General features: G+C 43.2%; 1 protein-coding gene across 5 annotated transcripts in view; it reads right to left on the bottom strand.

Moving 5' to 3' along the window:
• Positions 1 to 22,030, bottom strand: part of Gigyf2 (GRB10 interacting GYF protein 2) — a 128,645-nt gene that overhangs the window by 1,824 nt on the left and 104,791 nt on the right. For all 5 annotated transcript variants that reach the window (XM_059278434.1, XM_059278435.1, XM_059278436.1 and 2 more), the window contains 7 exons: positions 17,026 to 17,262; positions 13,892 to 14,014; positions 9,216 to 9,431; positions 8,896 to 9,101; positions 7,654 to 7,808; positions 6,098 to 6,318; positions 1,786 to 1,933 (listed from right to left, as the gene is read on the bottom strand). In XM_059278434.1, the coding sequence (XP_059134417.1) occupies positions 1,786 to 1,933; positions 6,098 to 6,318; positions 7,654 to 7,808; positions 8,896 to 9,101; positions 9,216 to 9,431; positions 13,892 to 14,014; positions 17,026 to 17,262 (1,306 nt within the window). The remainder of the gene's footprint in view (positions 1 to 1,785; positions 1,934 to 6,097; positions 6,319 to 7,653; positions 7,809 to 8,895; positions 9,102 to 9,215; positions 9,432 to 13,891; positions 14,015 to 17,025; positions 17,263 to 22,030) is intronic.

Raw genomic sequence — 22,030 nt, 5'->3', positions numbered from 1 at the left:
TTTGATTTGGTAAGTGTAAAAACCTAAAGACCAATAGTCTATGAAGTGAGCTGTTAACTCTATTCTGAAGCAGGTTTGTCTGATTTCATGTCAAGAACAAATGAAATGAGATAGAAACAATGAGCTCCATGCAACAGAAGAAGAAATGTAATTTTAAAATCAACTAATTTCAATCAAGACAGGAAAAGAAACCTGTGGAGAAATGAAGCTTATGTTATAATGTCCTGATTACCAGGGGAGGCTTTTTAGAAGACATAGTCTAACTTAACCGATTTAAAAGCTCAGTCAGGTATAAACTCAGACTCCCAACTTCACAGAAACAACAGCTTACGGGTGCCATGAACAGAAGGGGGATTTACCCACCCTGCTGCTCCACAGACCACTTTCTACTAGGTCTAGAATTCTCCCTTGCATGGCCTCTTTAGGATGATGACACTCTCTGGAAGAAAGGGAAGCCTGACCGGGAAACACTGCAGGGTGTATTTTATCACCCCCAAATGGTTTACACTGGCCACTTGGAAACCCTTCAAATCAGCATGACCAGAGTAAAGGACACTGGGGAGTGAAACGCATCTGTGGCTCCCTCTGTTGGTTTGTTTCAGAATTAAAGTTCCCCTTCACTCTGCTCCTTCAATGGATTCTATTTTTCCAGTGCGTGCATGGGAAAATTTTCTCAATCTGTAACTTTACAGGGAATATATACATTGAAAAGTAATCCATGAAAATGAATAAACATAAGAATTCCCAGAAAGAGGCTTAAGTAGGCAGTGATTCTCACATGAAAAGCTTGCTCATCCAAGTGAGTCCCCTCAGCACTTCACTGAGAGGTTCCTTGTCCTTCAGTGCTGGTCTTCCTCCCGTAAGGACAATGGAGCCTTTAAGCTCTAAGAGGACCTACCTATCTCCCACGCCCGTACTGAGGGATGAGTAAGTCCCTGTCTTCTGGGCTCTATGGCAGAAGACCAAAAGCACGCTGTAGAGGACAAACATGCACAGCTGGGCCACATCTGTAGAGCAACCTCTCATCCTGTAAGCTAAATCCTAAAGGTTTCTTAGCCAGAGCTACAGTTAGAAACCTGTTCACCTATTTCTGTCTTCAACCCATGTTTGATATTAACACTCTAAAGAAGGACTCTATGACAGCCAAGTATATTAACTTCATATTCAAAAATAGAAAATAACTTCATTTTCATCACTACTTGTGGGGTTGTTAGGTCAACTTAAGAAACTCAGCAACTTATACTCATTATTTATGAAATACCATTCCCCACCCTTCCCACTAGTCTTTTAAAGCCCTAATTTTAGGAGTCTGCTTTTCTAGGAAGCTGCTGTGTAAGGACAACAGCCCTCAGTAGCAGAGAAGGAGGTATCCACAGAAGAGCGGAGGAGACCCGGGGCCCCAGCTCACTGGCCAGGAGAACCGGGTGTCCCAGCAGTGCAGTCACCTAGTACCCGGAAGTGGATGCAACAAACAAGCGCTGCTGCTTCCAGTACAAACCAGCCACAGCACCTCTCAACCAGCACTCCTGTCGTGGCAATCGTTAGCTTACGAGACGCTAAGCAATGCTTTCACGTCTGAAGGACCGTAACACTGTTAGTTCGCTTGTTCCAGCACAGGAGGTACAACTCCTGTACCTACATGCCCAGGAAATAGTTACTGGCTACTTCTCTTAAGGCCGGTAAGTAAAATGAATCTTTACCTGGAAGACTGTAGTGGTGTGTCTGGTTACTGGCATCACCCAAACCTTCCCCCAACCCAGACTGAGACTCTAGGCCTATTCTCACCTAATAAACTGGGATCTGCTCGAACCATCTTCTGCTTTTTCTTCTTTTTGCCACTTTGAACAGCCTCAAAATTGGATTGTTGGTTGTTGCTTTGATTGGTCTGAAATACCGAATGGAGTGTACTATGGTTCATGCCCCAAACAGAGTCCTGTGACACAAGAAACAAACAGCACAATTACAATTACACAGTACATATGGATGTGGACTGCTCTTAAGAGAATGGCTGGCTTGCCTTTGCCTTATCAAGTGTGAGTCTATAAACAAAAATCCTGGTGAGATAGCTCACAGGGCAAAAATGCTTGCCACAAAAGTCTGATGGCCTGAGTTCACCCCAGAACCTGGTGGAAGGAGAACCAACTCTCAAAGCACCTCTTACTTCCACCTGTCCATCACAGTACACATGCATGTGTGTGTGTTTGTGTGTGCGCGCGTGCAAACAAAGCCAGGCTGGAGAGACGGCTCAGCAGTTAAGAGTGCACACTGTTCCTGTAAGGACCTGAGACTGATTCCTGGCAGCAACGTCAGACAGCTTACAACTGCTTGTAACTCCAGCTCCAGGGTATCTCATGCTTTGACCTGCACTCATGTGCACATACTCATTGACACACAGGAATCCATAATTTAAAGTTATTTTAAAAATAAATCTTAAGGAAAAAAAAAAGCCCAAACCAATACTGGCAATACAGAAACTGAGAGACAGCCACACTTCAACATTTCATTTCAACACTCCACTTGATGCCTGATATCTCTATAAAGTCCCTCCAGGAACCCCAGGCTTTCATTCAGGCTATACCAGAATGGCTGTCCTAAGTTTTCTAGCAGATACAGTGTCTGTGTCAGCCATTAAGAAATGCAATACACAGCCGGGCAGTGGTGGCGCACGCCTTTAATCCCAGTACTCGGGAGGCAGAGCCAGGCAGATCTCTGTGAGTTTGAGGCCAGCCTGGTCTACAAAGTGAGTTCCAGGAAAGGCGCAAAGCTACACAGAGAAACCTTGTCTCAAAAAACCAAAAAAAAAAAAAAAAAAAAAAAAAAAAAAGAAATGCAATACACAGCATCTGATCTCAACAGGCCTCAACACTATGACAATACATGCACCTGATTGACTCACAGCACAAAGTATCTTTGTTCTCTAGTATACAGGTCAGAGGACAAGGTGAGAACCAGCTGGCAGTGTACCACTAAAGGCTAAAGTCATGCACGTTATTCATACTAGCAATCCCAGAAGGGATTTGTTACCAAAATTTTGCCTCTATACTTGCTGAGACCTGCTGGTTGCAATGGCTTTACCAGAGGCTGTGGGAGTATACAGCAGGTGACAACTAGTATTAAACAGGTCAACCCACCAGACAAATAACTCTCTGATGGAGAGCCCCACATGGCAAAGCCGTGGTGTCACTGACTGTAAATGACTGGTTGCTTCTGTCTGTAGTTTTTCTCATGTGCCACTATACTTCTTTCCTAAAAACTGCTAAGGGTATTTCCCTACTGCTTGTGTGTTTATCTCATGTATATATTCCATCTATTGGGCACACTTGTAGCTATGGATGGTCAGGAAGAAGATTTCTGCTTAAGCTGTATAATTTTGATGAATAGAAATAATACTAGGATATTTTTCATAACTGTCATAGGAAAGTAACAGTATTCTCAGTCACAAAGACAGCTAATTTTAGACTTCAGAACAAATTCAAACAGACTAGCTGACCCTGCAGAGAATACACAGGGACAAGTTTCCAGGTGTTTATTGCTGAATAAAGGTCAGACTTGATCAACTTTGGTAGACATAACCCCCTGCAGTAATTCTCTTTCTGCATGTACCCTTACCACTCAAGGTTCAGCTAACCAACTGTTACTGGGCCAACTGTCAAGTCCTGGATTTCAATGCCACTTTCTGTCTGGGAACTTTGACCACTCAAGAACTACATGTTACTTTACTCACCATGCCCGTCAACACAACCTCCCTAGCCTGAGAGAAACTGTGTGACTTATGTGTTATGAGAATGGGTTGGACTCTGAAAATGTAACATATAATTGTCTATAGAGTTTGGCTGCTGAGGTGTGTGTGTGTGTGTGTGTGTGTGTGTGCGCGCGCGCGCCGCGCGCGCGTGCACGTACACACGCATGCAGTGAAAGAAGAATGAAGCTGAATGCAGAGCTGAGAGTTGTATGTTGAAGGAGAAATGAGAAAGAAGTGTAAAAAGATGTAGCTGAATGGAGGAAAAACGGTAGAGAGATGTAGAGAATGTAACTGTATGGAGAATGTGTGGAGATTTGTCATCGTGGAGACAAGGAAAATGAAGCTGTATAGAAAAGAGATACACTGTATATAGAGATATATGACTGCAGGACAGAGATGTATGTAAAGAGAGATATATAGCTGTATGTAAAGAATGCAACTAACTATGTGGAGACAGACAGAAACTCTGTGTAGCTTTGTGCCTTTCCTGGAACTCATTTTGGAGACCAGGCTGGCCTTGAACTCACAGAGATCTGCCTGGCTCTACCTCCCGAGTGCTGGGATTAAAGGCGTGCACCACCACCGCCAGGCCAGAGATGATTGTTTAAGATGAAGTAAAAGAGAAACTTACCATCAGAAAGAGTGTTTCCTTATTTACCCTTCAGACAGATAAGAATTTTTCCTAAGCCTTTGCTACTCTGAGGCATTCTTTTGGCTGCAGTTTCGGGAGCTGGCCTCCCAGGCTGCGTTACATACTTCTGCCAACTGGTTAGAGTATAAAACAGTACACTAATCCTTTGTTCTTACTGTTGCCTTTACTAGAGAAACTTACTTCAGAAGCCAGTTCAAAGATCAGGTGGTAGCCCTGAGGGCGGAGTACAGAGAGCATTGTGGAAGAGCATGCCTAGGTCCACGGGCACATATGATGGGGGGGCACTTCCTTGCTGTTGTAGCCCAGGAGACCACCCCACAGGGGCAGTGTTTCCTACACTACTTCACACTACATGCTCCTGCAATGCCCTGAGACATCTGCTCTACTGTGCTCTGGTATGGACACCTGCCATGCCTTCTTAATTTACCTCTGCTTTACAGAGTTAGATCTCAAATACTTTATGCTACAATGTATCTTCCACATCTCCAGAAGTGATCTGTAACAGTTATCATCTCTAGTAGAATATGAGTATTTTTATGCCTCTTTATGAACACTGCCAACTTGTCTTTCAGAAAATGTTAACTATCAATCCTCAAAGACCCTATATTTGTAAATTTCAATGAATTGTTAAGTGTGCTTTTGTTTTGTTTTGTTTTTTATGGTCATTCTGAGCACACATATGCTCAGAGAGGTAAAACCATCTTTAACACCCAAGGCATATGCTTTCAACTAAAGAGGGACAAGGGATCATCCACCTTCCTACTTTGGTTCACAGGTGTTAGTTAGGCAGGTGTTTTCTCTGGTTAGTCATCTTTGTGTTTTTGGAGAGTGATTTCACTACTGCAGCACTCAGGTGCCATCAGATGCTCCTGAGCACAGAAGACTGCACATCTTGGGGAGAAGACGAGCAGGTGAGCACAGGACGAGTGACAAGGACAGCTGCACTGGAGAGGATCAATGTTAATCAATCAACATATAAAGAATGCCTCTAAACAAAATCTGAAGACAAAATTATTTACTCACTAGATGCTGTCAATGAGAGGCTCACAGAACTCAACATAGCATCATCAGGAGAGGTGATGACGGTATCCTCAATTTCCTAGTCACTCAAACCTGGTTCTCAACCTGTAGGTTACAACCCTTTGGGGGACCGTCAAACGACCCTTTCACTGGAGCTGTCGATCAGATATTTACATTACGATTCACAGCAGAAGCAAAACTACAGTTGTGAAGTAGTAACAAAACTAGTTTGATGGTTGGGGTGACCACGACCTGAGGAACTGTACTGAAGGGCGGCAGTATACTGTCATAGACCAGAGCTGCAACAAAGAGCAAATGACAATCTTCACAGCCCTTCAACGGCATGTGAAATACCTGTCATCAACAGCATGTGAAATATCCCATAGAGTAACACTGTGGAATACAGGAGATGCCAAGTTTTAAAAACAGATTTATGGGTCATGCTGGGATCTACAGTCTGAAGAAAACATATATATGAATCAGGAAAACAGACCAGGATACCTTGGACACTCTGTCTGGGACATTTACAGACAAGCACTTTGAAAAGATGAAGACCACACAAATTTTGAAAAGTTTTGGTCACAGATGCATAAAAATGAAATATCCCTTTTAATTTCTCTGGCTACTCAACATTTATAGGCATTCCTATTCACACATACCGCACATACTGTGTCACTTTATACCTGCTGCTGCTGCTGCTGCTGCTGCTGCTGCTGCTGCTGTTGTTGCTGCTGCTGCTGCTGCTGTTGCTGACGCTGTTGGTTGGCTTTCTGTTTGGCACGGCGCTCAAGGAACTGCTTGGCAAACTCCTTGGCCTCAGAGGTATCTCCTAAATAGGCCCTGATATAGTCGTGGACTTCGTAAGGAGATTCCACTTCTTTCAAGAAAGAAACAAACGTGGGAACTGCAACACAAGAGGGAGAGGACCTAAGACAGTAACAATGAAATAAACACGCGCACAGACCTCAAGTTTCAGCATATCACACACTAACACAGGCGTCAACAGAAACGTGAAAGCTATGCAGCTTCTGTGGTAGACACTCGAATCTGCCGAACACAGACGAAAGAGGCTCATCACAGTGCTGAACTTATCCAAACAGCAGTGTCAGACAGACACACCACATATGCCGAGCTTCACTGAAGTTCCTTGTTTCCTTTAATTCAATTTATTAAGTGCTATGATAGACACCAGCTACCATGACAGTTATTAAAGATACAGATATATCATCTGGAACTTGTAATTAACTAGGGTATTATGTGTTTTAGAGAGCATCAAGTGGAAAATGCAAATTGTGTGGTTTCAGGGGAGAAAAAAAAAAGGCACAAACACCAGAGTTAGACAGGCATGGGTTTAAAATTCGATTCTGAAGCTTGCTGGCTGTGTGACCTTGATGAATTACTTAACCCTTCTGAGCCTCTGTTTCCTAATTTATAAAATGGGGATAATACCACCTACCTTGTAAAGGCATCTTCAAAATTTACTGAAAAAAAAAAAAGAGTAACTGGGATAACACTGTGCTAGCCCAGCTAGTGCCCAGCACATGGTAGGTGCTTAATGGATGGCAGCCGTGACTACTATGACATCTACTTCCTCTGAAGGCCTTCCGACTCTTAGCTAACATTACAGTGCTGCAAAGGAGCCTGCCCGGTTCTTGACTGTGCAGGGTCAGACGGCTGGCGTCAGGCCAGCGATCCCCCTGGTCTATAGCTAAGGCAATCCCTTCTACAGTCTGATCAGCAGCGCTGTTGGCTATCAAGGGGGGGGAGAAAGGGATTCACTTCCATCTAGAGGAGCGAGCTCTCTGTAAACGGCTTGTTTACAACCATGCTTTTCTGAAATTGTGCTGAAACCTTTACTTCTGCACAGTCTCAGCCCATACAAAGCAGGTCTTGCTCCTGAAAATGACATTTAACTTTTTCTTAGACATGATAACGTAGGTGGGAAATGTTTTCCATAAAAAGGGTAATGAAAAACTATGACTTCCTTTGTCCTGTACATCATTAAGGCAACCTGAGCTGGCATTTAATTTTTGGAACTGCTCATAATCTATTTGAGCATAGTTTTACAGGACTTTCTTCGTAAGTAATACTATGGGAGTCAAGTTTTTAATGGAAGGTGTGGGACTTGGCCCCCATAGATTTCATCTTCTATATTTTAGCTCACTGTTCCAACCTGCCAACCTCTTTGTAGGTCCTGCTCTGTCAATCCACATGCTGGGATTCCCTCCCCAATTCTTACCATCCAAGTTATTTGCCGTATTAAGGGCATGAAGCATCTGTTCACACCACTGGGTAAATCCATCTTGGGCTTTATTTACTCCCTGAAAGAGCTTCAGCAACTTTTCTTCTTCTTCTACTTTCTTATTCTGCCGGTTAGACACACCTACAGATTTACTAAAGCAAAACAATAGGGCGATATTATATTCCCAGAAACTGTTACTATGTGATTATACTACAATACCATAAATACTGTCTAGGCAACACCGGATAGCTGCCCAGTAAGCCAATTCTTAGTTCTATACAAGAAAAAAAAATTCAAGTATTTTGATGGACACTTCCTTAAAAACTAGCCTCAGCTAACATCCTAGTTTATAGGACTTCTCTTTGAGAAAATGATGAAATTCTTCCTACATGTTCTTAGGTAAGCTGTTCAATTTACTAAGCCTCAGTTTCCTCATATGCAAAATGGTGCCGACACTTCTTTAGATTAGAGTAAGGAATGAAGACAATCTCAGAAAGGCCTGGAGCAGAACAGTGCCTGGCAAAGAAGCTCAATAAGCGAATGTGTTTCCTTTCTTGAAGTCTTCAACCAGAAAGACTCTGACCACACTACCATTTATTAAGTACTTACTATATGCCAGGCACATATTTACTATTTCATGTGTACTTGTTTAATCCTTACAACTACACTCATGAAGTTATTATCTTCATTTTACCGATGAGGGAACTGAGGCCCAAAAGAGGTTCTCTGTGGCCAAGGTCACACAGCTACGAAGTGGTAGTGCTGGGATCTGAGTTCATGAATGTAACAACAAACCCATGCTCATTCAACAACACTGGCTACTGAGGAAAGAAAGATGAAGATGAAATAGAGCTAATTGGTTATATAGGAAGTTTAAGGCCATTACAGAAGGTTTTTGGAATGCTCGTTCTAGTATAAATATCGTTTAAAAATACAAATTAACAAAAAACTCTAAGTTACCTAGAGAAAACATTGGAGAAACGTTAACAACAAAAATATTCTATTCTTATGATTATCAGGCAGTCACCATGGAGCAGGCAAAGGGTTAAGTGCTCAGCAGTAGGACAAGCCCAAGGAGCAATCAAGTATGCTTCACTGGGTAGAGAGCAATCGTCACAATTGTGATTCACATGCTTGGGCACAGATGAAACTATAAATAAACACTGTATCTAACATCCCTTCCACTGCCCTCACCTCCCACCAATCAAGGTACACAGGTGCAATCATTACGAGCCCTACCTGAGACTGGTGTTGTTTTTATTTTTATTTGTTGAATTTCTAGGTCCCACCTCTTTCACTGCATCATCCCAAAACCCCATGTTGGAGTTTTTAGTGTCTGCATTACTCCAGATACTACTGACTAGATCAGACGCCCACTGGTTAGGAGGAGCCGTGTTTATAGAGCCCCATACAGAATTCCCAATGCTGGTATGCAGGTTGGAATGCTGTTAAAAAGACAAAAAAGACTTTGGTTAACAACATTAAAATGACAGTTTAAAAAGCTTGAAAAGATAAACAAAAAGCAGCGTCCACGACTGCATTCAGGAAAAGGAACTCACTGTGCTGTTCCGGGCTCTGTTTGTTTGCTGGTGCTGCTGGTGCTGCTGCTGTTGCTGCTGCTGCATCTGCCTGGCCTCTTCCTGCTGGATCTCCAGAAGAGACTTGGTGGTACCTGGAGGTTTGCTGACATTCCCCCAACCTGAGAGCTTCTGCTGCTGCTGCTGTTGCTGCTGCTGCTGGAGAGCTTTCATCAATTCCCTCTGCTGACGCCTTTGCTGTAGGATAAGGACAGCCAACTCAGGATTTGTTTTTCATTAGTTTTTTTTTATTTTTTTTTATTTTATTTTATTTTTTTTTTATTTTATTTATTTACTATGTATACAATGTTCTGCTTGCGTATATCCCTGCAGGCCAGAAGAGGGCACCAGCTCTCATTACAGATGGTTGTGAGCCACCATGTGGGTGCTGGGAATTGAACTCAGGACCTCTGGAAGAGCAGCCAGTGCTCTTAACCTCTGAGCCATTTCTCCAGCCCCCTTGTTTTTCATTAGTTACAAGCATCAGGCCACTCACTACAGGATACAATACACCACAGCTGAACAAAACCCAATGGGGTTAATTCTTTTGACTAAATTAAGATGGAAATTGTAAGTGGTACTGAGAGGGAAATCAAAGAGACTAAACACAGAATTACTTCTTACAAATGATGAAGTCTTTTTGGTTAAGTACAGAAATAAAATAAATGTTTACTTCCCAAAGTACCACCAAAATGAAAGGCTCAACTTATTGTGGGTTTATTTGTGTGTGGCTTTGACATGGGGTTTCACTATACAGAGCCCAATTAGGTCTAAAACTCAAGGCCTCCCTCCACAGCTTCCCAAGACAGAGACTGCAGGTGTTCACCACATGCTCAGCTACATACACTTCTTTAAAAGCATAAACCAGTAAAGGACAACAAAGGCAGAAATGACTTTTAAATATAGAAAGTAGGGCTAGGGAAGAGAGCTAAGTCAGTGAAGCGTTTGCTCTGCAAACCTGAGGACGCTGAGCTCAGTCCCTGAAGCCCAGGTGAGAAAGCCAAGGCGGCAGACAGCCACAATCTCAGCACTGCAGAGGTGGAGAGTCCAGCGTACTTGGTAAGTTGCAGGCTGTGAGATACTCTATCTCCAAAAACAAAATAAAAACCAAAAAAGCAAACAAAGCACCTGATCTGATGGTGTCCTTGGATCTTTCCGTGCATATGTACACAAACAAAAATAAATATCTGGATATAAAGATTAATAATCTGGAAAGCAGATTATTAGTTACCAGAGTAGCACAACTGAAAAACTAAGTGAAGGAAGCTCAGGGACCGTAGGTGCTTACATGCATCTCAGGAAGGCTGGCTAAAGACAAGGTACTTAGACCCTGAACTGCCTCCTTTGCCCTGTTCAGTTGAGCAACTGTCTTTCATCCAAGCAGAAAACAAGTTTTCCACCAGGAAAGACCAACACAGATAAATAGACTGTTCTACAGTAAACTGATTAGCAGTGAATACTGAGTGAACACCAACAGGTAAGAGGCATGCTCAAAACAGCCCAGAGAATAACCACTAGCACCAAAGGGGCACCTAGAGTAGAGCCTTTGATGAGCTTTTGACAAAAGCTATTATTAACAAATAGCCCAGAATTACTAAACATTTAGCATATGCTTCCGAGATAAAAGCCAGGCACCAAAATAAATACATAAAATAAAAGAAATAAAAATTAAAAAAACACACAAGAAAAAATAGGGTTTCTTTGTATAGCCTTGCCTGTCCTGGAACTCACTCTATAGACCAGGCTGCCTCGAACTCAAGAGATCTGCCTGTCTCTGCCTCCAGAGTGCTAGAATTAAAGGCGTGTGACACCACCGCTCAGCTAGGAATTGTCTTCTAAAAATTTAATTAACACGTGTGAATATTTTTCCTTCATGTATGTATGTGCACCTGAAGGGGCCTAGATCCCCTGGAACTGGAGTTACAGGTGGTTGTGAGCTTCCATGTGGGGGCTGGGAACTGAACCTGGGGCCTCTACAAGAGCAGCAAGCGCTCTTAACTGTTGAGCATCTCTCTAGCTCTGAACTGTTTTTTGTTTAGTTTTGTTTTAAGCTATCAGCAAATAATATCCCTACAGCAGCAGTTCTCAACAGGTAGGTCTCAACCGCCTGGAGGGTTGGTTGGTTGACACAAACAACCTTTCCACAGGGGTTGCATATCAGATAGCCTGTATATCAGGTATTTACATCACGATCCATAACAGTAGCAAAACTATAGTTATAAAGTAGCAACAAAAATAATTTTATGGTAGAGGATCACCACAACACGAGGAACTGTATTAAAGGGTCGAAACATTAGGAAGGTTGAGAACCACTGCCCTAGAGAGTTAATGGTGCAATCACTAAAATAAGAATAGAAGGCTATATACTACAAAACCCAAAGAACTCAGAAATTTAAAACAAGATAGTATAAGCTAAAGTTCAACAGAAGAACTAAAAAAGAAAACTGAGGAAACGTGTCCACCCATAATGATACAAAGAAAGATGGAAAGAGGAGAAATCAACATCTATCTAGGGCAATCAAGCAATTGACAGGAACTGCAGGAAAAAAAAGATCAAGAGCTGCACAGCACTGAGCATGTCCAAACTGAACAGGTTAGAGTCCCAGGCAGGGCACTCCAGGAAAGACAAAACAAGTAACATTATCTTGGGTTTCTCCATTTGACAAACAAGCAAAGAACAGCGTTCCATGGTCTGTGAGGTACAGGGAGAACAAAAGGCTCCAAGAACATGAATCAAACGAACACAAAGTGAGATACTAACTTTTGGGAAGCGGGGCTGGGGGCAAAAAGAGTCTGGCTGGGCTGTAGCTCAGCAACAGGATGCCTTCTTAGGGTGCACAGGGGCCTAGAGGGACTCTTGATTCTTGTTCACAGTCACTTTTCATTGAACAGAGACTAAAATCATTCTAGCTCCTAGCTTTGAAAACAAATACTCTGCTCTGAGACACCTATTTGATAACCTGTTGGAAAAAGGTGATCCCAGGAACAAAGTTTAATCTTTTGTTTTTACACTAAAGTGAGAAAGCAATTTTAAGGTAGAGAAATGCTTTAACCTACTGGATGTCGACTATTTAGAATATACATATATTCCAAATATGTACATAATTATAGATAGATGATGGAGAGAGTACACACTACACACACACACACACACACACACACACACACACACACACACACACAAACAACTCCCATCTCTCTCAGTGTACCTGCAGCTGCCTTGCTCAGTGATTGGCACAATCCACAAAGATGACAGCTTGCATTCTCCAACACACTAACTCTTCTGTCTCACGTGCTCTTCAGGACGGCCACACCACCTCATCCGTCTAAAGGCCTTCACAGGGCGTACCACTTAAACATGGACAATCTACAGTTCCATCCCTACCCACCTACAACTCCCATGCCCTCTCCCCTTTCCTTCCTGCTAGCAATTCTTTCTCTGACACTTCCTACCCTCTAAAGCACCATTTAGTTCACTTAATTTTTGTGGCCCATCTCGCCTTAGCTAGAGGGCAGAGCATGTCATCAGTTTAATACCCGGCTGTACTTCCAGACTACGAATGAGTAAACAGGTGTTGAATCAATCAACGAACAAGACAACTAACAGCAGCCCTTGTGAATTAATCATCTTCTCTCTATCAAAAACTATCCTCTCCAAATTCTTCCCACTATGCTGTACCCTTCCTATCCTATAATGAACTTCATGATAGAGAGTTAATAGTAGAGTTGTTATTTTTGTCATATTACAAGTGTTTTCTGGTCTAGTCAGAAGACCCAATATCCTTTACAGAGGAATGTGTCCTGCATTCAAAATGACAAATTTATAAGTGGATGTGTGACGGTTAGTGTTATTTGTCAACTTGACATGATCTAATACCAAACTGACAATCAGTCTCTGGGTTGTGGGAGATTATCTTGATTTCCCTAACTAGGACCACAGGCTGTGCAATGGACTGAAGGAACTGAGCTTTAGCATGTGCACATCCCCATCTCCTGACTGTGGATGCAATGTGACCGGCTACTTCAAGGGCCTGCTGCCTTGACTTCCCTTTCTCTATTAAGTTATTTCTGTCAAGGGTGGTTTAACATGAAAACAGAAAAAGGAATTAAGACAAAGTGGGCAAAACTTACGCACAATTCTCAACAAACTCTATTTTTCAAATAGTATTTTTCATTGTTCTTTGAGAACGTCATACACACATACAATGTGTTTTGGTGATGTCTGCCTCCCACCACCCGTGATCTCTCCTGAGTTTATGATTAGTGCTGTCTGTATGTGCACAGGTGTAAGCCTATCACTTCTATTTATGAATTAAATAAAAGCTGAAAAGCTCCCGTAGAAAGTTCCAGAAAACAACCATGTCACCCGATCTTAACTGTTATTCCTATTAAATCCTTCATTTATAGCAAAGGGTCCAAATCGAAGACTGCAGGGTTGGTAACAACGGGTCAAGTTCAGGCACACCGCACTCCCGACAGCACCCATCATCAAGAGCCACCAGCCCGCAGCGCACACGGGCCCGCAGCGCACACGGGCCCGCAGCGCACAGGGGCCCGCAGCGCACACAGGCCCGCAGCGCACACGGCCCGCAGCGCACACGGCCTGCAGCGCACACGGGCCCGCCTGGAGCACTGAGCCGGCTGCTCTTCGCGCTCACCTCTTCTCGGAGCTGCCGCTCTCGCTCCTCTTCCAGCTTCTGGATCTCAGCCAACGACAGTGTGGCCTGGGACTGACACGTTGTCGTACTAGACTGCTGACCCCACGTTGAAGAAGAAGGAAGCTAAAAACAACAACAAACACATGACAGAATGGGAAAGCGTCAGCAAACAAGGAAGAATAACAACATTTATGGTCAGAGCCTCCATTTTTCCTCACCTTTACAATATTCATTTAAAAATTATTTTTCCACACTATTCTCTCAGTTGGCTTGCTTCTTTTGCTCATTTCTCCCAGCCTATGTTTATTTTAAAACAACTAAAAATACACACATGTATAATGCTTGCTCTCCCATTTGGGTGGAAATCTGTTACATCAAGCATCGACACAATTAGTAATACAGAGTCAAAACCAAAAGGAGTAACAAGGAGTGACTAAATACAGTTTAAGATTTTTAATCTGCTGGGCAGTGGTGGCACACACCTTTAATCCCAGCACTTTGGAGGCAGAGGCAGGTGGATCTCTGTGAGTTCAAGGCCAGCCTGGTGTACAGTGTTCTAGGACAGACAAGGCTACACACAGACCATGTCTCAAAAAAAAAAACCAAAACTGAAACAACAAGATTTTTAATCCATAAAGGCCAAAAAGGACATGGTTTGGGACCTAAAGAGTGAATTAAAAGCCGAGGATCTCTAAGCAGAGGTAGACAGCCAATGAAGGGGCCAGGCAGTCTTCATCCCGTCCTGCTAACAACCAGGCTACTCTGTAGCCCTAGTCCTAGCTCTAGTCATGAAAACTAAGCTGGTCTGGGGGAAGGGAGGGAATCAACAATCTACTTTATCTATCCTTTACATTAATGAGCAAAATAGAATACACACACGTGGTCCTGAAAACCCGAGTGCTCAAAGCCTGGTTTTCTAAAGAGAATTCTTTGCTCTTCTTTTTAAATTAATTAAATTATAATTTCAAATCATTTTAAAGGTCTTTGGACAAACTTTACACGGCTCTGCTACCAACTCTTGGTTGGCTCAACAAGAGACTCAGCTTCTGAACATTCTTCTTTTTCAGTAAAATACAGGTTATCAATATCTAAGCTTTGTGAGAAAACACTCTGAAGAAGTGATATGACATATGGAAATTGTTGGTATGGTACCTAAGAACCGAAGTACAGTAATTAATGGTATTGCCAACTTTCTTCCCAATCTTCCAAACCAAACAGGCTTCAATTAGGACTTCTGTCCCTTGTCTGATTGCTCATCTGCCTAACCACAGTTCTGTTTCCTTCAGGTTCATCTTCCATTTAGCTCTCCCGCAAACCCCAGAGTGCTATCCCATGTTCTACAAACCTTAGTTCTAATCCTTTACAGAGTGTATCCAGTAAGGACATTAGGGACCCTGTCCATACTCATCTCATTCCTCAGTCTGGACAAGCTTTTAAATTTATTTTTTAAAGATTTATCTTAGAAGGCTGAAGAGATGGTTTACTAGGTGCTTTTTCAGAGGACCTGGATTCAATTCCCAGCACCCACATGGCAGCTCACAACTGTCTATACCTCCTGTTCCAGGGGATCCGACATCCTTACGCAGACATATATGAAGGCAAAACACCAATGTACATAAAATAGAAATAAATTTTTATAGATATATTTTTAAATTTTGTATATGTGTGTGTGGCTATGTTTGGGTTGTGTGCACGTGAGTACAGGCACTAGCAGAGGCCGGACAAAAGCACAGGATTCTCTGGAGCTGGAGTTAATAAATGCCTGGGAGCCATGTAATGTGCTCGATGGGAATCCTCTGGAAAAGTAACTAGCAAGCACTCAATCCCCGAGCCATCTCTCCAGCTTTCAATATTTCCACTTCAGATTCTGGAGTGTCTCTAACCTTCAAGCCTTGCTCACTGCAATGCCTCTCTCATAAACCTCATCTGCAAAACAAACTATTCAACTTGAAAGTTTTCTATCCCCATAAAGACTGTTTGGAAGCTGACTTATCTCAGGAAGTAGCCTGGAGGGATGGTGACTCCTATTTTACCAATATCAGAGTCCCTTGAAGAGTTTATTTAAACCCAAGCTTGCATGTCTTACAGATCCAGGTGACATCCCTGAGAACTACCGTCTTACTAATGGCACCTCCTCTTCTCTGCTCTACACTGGATCCCAAGTCCCCTCCACATCTGAGCTTGGGAGTTCCTTGAAGACAAAGGAGACTAAACTTAACTTCTGGTTCAACGTGAAGCTTGTAGAGCATCCTACCAAGCTCCTCTTAACCTTTCCATCTACTTGATTCCATGAGCAGTCCGCATCCCGTGCTCTGCCACATCCCAGCTTCCACCTGTGATCTTCAGATCTGGGCAAACAACAGATTCAGGCTTGCCCACTGTACCAAAGCAGTTCTTTCCCACTGGCCCTGTCTATTCATCCTCACCACCACCACACCCTTTCTAGCAGGCTCTTAGTATTAATTTTCAACTTCAAAGAGTATTTTGAATCTTCCACCTCCATACACTCTACAAAAAAAAAAAAAAAAAAAAGAGAGGGGAGTGGGTTGTGAAGCCCTAGCTGGCCTAGAACTTGCTAATAAACCATGATGACCTAACTAAAGAGATCTGCCTGCCTCTGTCACCGGAGTTCTGGGATTAAAGGTTTGTGCCTCCATCTTTGGCCTGTCTTCAACCAATTTTTACTAAGACTCCAAAGGCAGCTGTGTTTGAGTGTTGTGTTGTGGGTCCCCCTCAGAAAGCAGCATGCTGTCATGCCTGCTGCCCTCGCAGGGTGTGGAGCACTTTCTTCTCTCTGATCTTCCTGTGAGCAGTGCTGACATTGTAAAGAGGAGGCACTTCAACTGTCATGGAACCCCACTCAAAAACACCACGCAGACTGACCTTTGTGCCTGTGGCCCTGCGTGTCCTATCCTTATCATATGTGTGCCTTTCATTTCAACAATGATACGCGCACACGCACACACACGCGCGCGCGCGCACACACACACACACACACACGCACACACGCACACACGCGCACACACACACACACACACACACACACACACACACACGCACACACGCCGACTCGATGAACCAGACAGCCAACACGACACTCAACACGAGTGGTACCCACGTGTCTAGGAGTCTACCTTCATCTGGGCAAGCTGCTGCTGCTGCTGCTGCTGCTGTAACCTGCGGAGAGCCTCTTGCTGCTGCTGCCTCTGGCGCAGCAGCTCCTTCTGCCGCTGCAGCTCCAGCTCCTTCCGTTTTCGTTCCTCCTCCTCGTGCCGAAGCCTGGCTGCCTCCTCCTCCATGCGCAGCCGGTTCTCTTCCAGCCGACGCTGGGCTTCCTCCTCTTCCCGGGCCCATTTGGCAGCCTCCTCTTCCTTCCCAGAAGGAAAAATTAGAGAGAAAAGCGATTTTTTATGAACTGTAGAGGGGCTAACCCACACTGCTGTTAAAGGCTTCAATCATGATAGTACACAGAAATGATAAAGCCAAAGCCCTGCTTAGGATGACATTAGGGAGAAGCAGGTTTTACAGGGGTCACAGAGGCCTAGTGTGCTCCAGGATCCAACTTGAACAGACTGTAGAACTGTCACTTAGGTCTGTGGTCAAAGTGCTCATCTCAAAAGGAGCTTACCACCTGCTGCAACAAAGTCTCCTGGAAACGTCATTTCAGTACTACAGGCTGAGCAAGCTTTCCAGAGTGCTTCACAAGAAGCCATTAAGATCTGGCAAGAACAATAGTTGTAACAAGACTCATCCAGACCTGGAACCAAAGTGACTCCTCAAACTCACTAAATTCCACTGTCTGACACCCAGGCCCTAAGGTCTTTGGAAAACCTCCCTCCCTAACTCAGTCTTTACCTTCCGCTACTTCCCCTTCCCCGCACCCACTTTCCTTCAGCTTACTGTGTCCTCTGGCTCACCGCTCAGTGCTCAGCGTGCCCTCACCTGTGCAGTTGGGACGCCACACTAGCAATGCTCTATCTTGTCCAATAACACTCTGTCCTAAGCTGAGGTTGGCTGTGAACCTCCGAGAGGTAGATTTCCTCTCTATCCTTTCTTTCAAAGACTCCTCCGCATTCATATTAACCATCTCCCTCCCCAGCAAGAAGGACATGTTCCTAAATCTGCTACAAATAAAACCTGTTTCAACCTAACAAGCAACCATTCCTTTCAGCCATCTTTCTTGAAAATAATACTGTATGTCACCTCGAGAGACTTAAAAAATTGGTTTTAAAGCTTCCAAATGTAACTAGGAACAGTCATGCTTTATTTAGGACTAGGAGACATCTGCTTTGAGAATTTTATGAAAGACACCCTTTTTACAGTTTCTTAAAAAAAAATTATTTATTTATTATGTATACAGTATTCTGTCTGCATGTATCCCTGCAGGCCAGAAGAGGGCACCAGATCTCATTACAGATGGTTGTGAGCCACCATGTGGTTGCTGGGAATTTAATTCAGGACCTCTGGAAGAGCAGTCAGTGTTCTTAACCACTGAGCCATCTCTCCAGCCTGAAAGACACCCTTTCTAAACAAACAAACAAAAAAATAATAGAGAAAAGTCACTCTTCATTGGACAAGGTTATACAAGAGTCACAACCTGAGGTAAAGAATCCAAAAGCAGAAATCAACCCTCCAAGAGCTAGTATAGAAGGGTATGCAAATGATGTGAATCCCGACAGCATCACTGAGTTAAGGCTAAAGATACTACAGTCAGATCTCCTTGGCATGTGAGGTAAGCGTGACATGTATTGTTTGAACCACTTTGAAGTGGCTGTTTTAGTTTTTGTACTTTAACATATACTAACTCTGGCATTTACTTCAACACCCACAGATTCTGTGAGCTGCTGAAGACTGAACCATTTCCTAAATAATTAATAATTCTATTAGTATTTGCTGGGTATGGTGGCACACACCTGTAATCTAAGCACGTGGGAGGCTGAGTCAAAGAGATCTCAAGTTCCAGGCCAGACTAGACTACACAGTGACAGACACCTTGCCTCAAAACCTCACCACCTCCCAACCCTGAAAAGGAAGGGAAAAAAAGGTTTTATACTGCATTAGAAATGGCAGGGTTCACCAGCTTACTTAACAGGGGGAAATCATGTCTGGTACTGGAAACCCAGCCCAATTCCAGGGGCTAGTGAGGTCATGGATCTTAGAAAAGAACCTACTATAACCACTTTGTTAGACCAGCATAATTTCTTACTACAAATTTTAAATCTTCTCCTTATAGCCACAGACAAGGGTAGTAGCTATCATTCCTCATCAGAGACCTCTCCTTACAGTAAATGGAGTCCATCCCAGGAAACCACATCTGGACACAATGCAGAGATCAACAGACCATGGGAAGGCCAGGTCCAATGGACACATCTGCAGTACAGCTCTCTCATCTGAAGCACAGTGAACATCTAAGAAGATGGGGCTGCAAGACTGTGAGAGCAGAACCCCAGGAAGTGTGTGCTGTCAAACAGTCTCTCCCAGAAATGGCTACAAAAACAAGACAGGAAGAATGGTAGTATCGAGGGACATATTAATATGGAAAGGGGGAAATTTTAAGTGGTCCCACCCGAAGACAAAGAACTACAGGCAACTAACGATTGCTAGAAGAAGAAGAATTAGCCTCTCCCAGGGATGAGCCTCCTTACTGCTTGTCCAATGCAAAGTGGTCAGCCTTGAAACCATATATATACAAACAACAATACAAGACTCAGCAAGCTGTATTATACACACATACATACATATTTGTGTATTCATGTACATATATACTTGTGTGTATGTGGGGGGCATGGAGAGGTTCAAAGGAGGGTACCTGGGAGGGGCTGGAAGGAGGAAAGGTGATAATTTTGTTTTAATTTAAAACATCTTTCAAAAATTTAAGTATGAGAAACTGTCATAGCCAAGGACATAAGGAAGCATGACAGCTAAATGTAATGTGATTAGTAAGAATGTAATCCTGTAACAGAAAAGGATGTTTAGAAAACTCTTAGGCAATCTGAATAAACAATGGAGTTTTTATAATTAAATGGCCTTATAATTGTAACTAGTGTACCATACTAATGTAAAATATTAATAACAGAGGAAACTATATGCAGGATATATATGGGTACTTTCTACTTTCCCAACTTATCTGAAAATCTAGAAGTATTCTAAAAATAAACTCTTAAATACTAGAATGGAATGCTTTGAAGGGGGTGCTGGTTTCCCCCGGTGGTAGAATACCATGACTGCCCCAAAGTCTGTAACTTAAAAGCAATGAACAAAATTTAAAGCATCAAAAAACAAACGAAAGAACCAACTAATAATAATACTAATAATACTAATATTACTACTACTACTACTACTAATAGTAACGAACAGAACACCAAAGTGAAACAAGAGTCTATCAGTGGTCAGAGACTTAGCTCAGTAGGAAAGCACTTCCTAGTACACCAGGACTTAATCCCCAGCACTACAAAACAAAGACCCAAAGTATCTGCAAATTTGCAACTTTTCTCCTGAAGGTACTACCTGATTTCACAGAGTCTAAGTACAAGAGACAGTAAAAGTGTGATTTCTGGGACAAAGGAGGTGGTTGTATGTGGTGATATTTTATTTGTGCACCCTAATAAAGCTTATCTGGAGATCTGAGGAAAAGCCAGCCACTACATTAAAGGTAGAAGTCAGGCAATGGTAGCACAGGCCTTTAATCCTAGCATTTGGGAGGCAGAGATTCATCTGGATCTCTGAGTTCAAGGCCACACTGGGAACAGAGCCAGGCGTGGTGGCACACGCCTTTAATTCCCAGCACTAGTTAACCACAGAGGTCTGGAGGTCTGTGCAGAAAGAGGAAGTGATGCAGCTGGGTGGGGAGAGGAAGTGAGATGGCAGGGACAGAAAGGCGTTGAGTATACAGGAAGTAACTCTCTCTTTGGCTGAGGATTTCCTAGCGGTAAGAACATGGCTGGCTTCTTTCTGCTTCTCTGATCTCCCAATTTTCACCCCAATATCTGGCTCCGGGTTTTTTACTAATAAGACCGTTTGGCAATTCGTCTTACAGCTGTACATTTAGAAGGCAGATCTGCAAAGAGGGATGATGGAAGGAACCACGTAAGAGATGAGTCCTCAAAGCTGAGGCAGTGCTAAGGACTGAACAAAAATGGAGCAGCTGGAAGAACTGAGGAGGAGTGTCCAGTTGCTCGACGACAGGCCAGTGCTAAGGAAGACAGCTTCAGAGACTGCCTTCAGCAAGGCGAATGCCTACCAAAACGAAGCTTTCCAAGACAGCAAGAAGTCATAAGCTTTTTAATCTCGACGTTCATTATACGTTTTCTCAAAAATCCACAAGAGCTAGGTGAGGTGGTTCAGTGGGTAAGGACATGTGCCACTTAAGCATAAGGACCTGAGTTCAAATCTCTAGCACCCATATAAAAAGTTGGGTGTGGTGCCTCTAACACCAGTGATATAGATAGCAGACAGACCAGCTGAAGCTTATTGGCTGCCAGCCTAGCTCCAGATTCAGTGAGACCCTGCTTCAAAGGAATGGGCAGAAAATGATAGAGAATCTCTGAGCGTGTGTGTGCACACACACATACACATACACACCTGCTCAAATGCACACATACTTTTTTTTTAATTACTAAGGGGCTAGAAAGATGGCTCAGCTGTTAAGAGAACCTACTACTCAGTCATAAGAAGTTTAGATGCCAACATCCATGTAAAAAGCCAGATGTCCCAGCATGCCTGTAACCCAGCTCAGAAGGGGCCTGAGACAGGAATTACTAGATCCTGCTGGCTTCCAACGTCGTCAAGAGAATGTAGGCCCCAGGTTCATGGTCTTGCCCCAAAGGAACAGACAGAAAGTGATAAAGGAGGATACCCAGCACCCTCTTCTGGCCTTTGCATGCAAGCACAGGTATGTGTACCCACACACATGCACACTACACAGATGCACAAGTAAATAAACCAATCTGATTTTTAAAAAAAATCACTAGATATTCAAAAAAGAACCACGCCCAACCCCCAACCCACCCCCAACTGCCAACACACCAACACACACACACACACCCTGCAAATAAAAAAGCTTAAGAGTAGCTGCACAGTATTACCTTAATGGGCTGTAAGACACATAATGTGACTAAAAGAACATTTTGCAAACATTAA

This window comes from Peromyscus eremicus, chromosome 13 (assembly GCF_949786415.1).
Source record: "Peromyscus eremicus chromosome 13, PerEre_H2_v1, whole genome shotgun sequence".
Classification (NCBI taxonomy): domain Eukaryota; kingdom Metazoa; phylum Chordata; class Mammalia; order Rodentia; family Cricetidae; genus Peromyscus; species Peromyscus eremicus.
The sequence above is the reverse complement of the archived record's forward strand: the minus strand, read 5'-3'. Positions and strand labels throughout refer to the sequence as shown.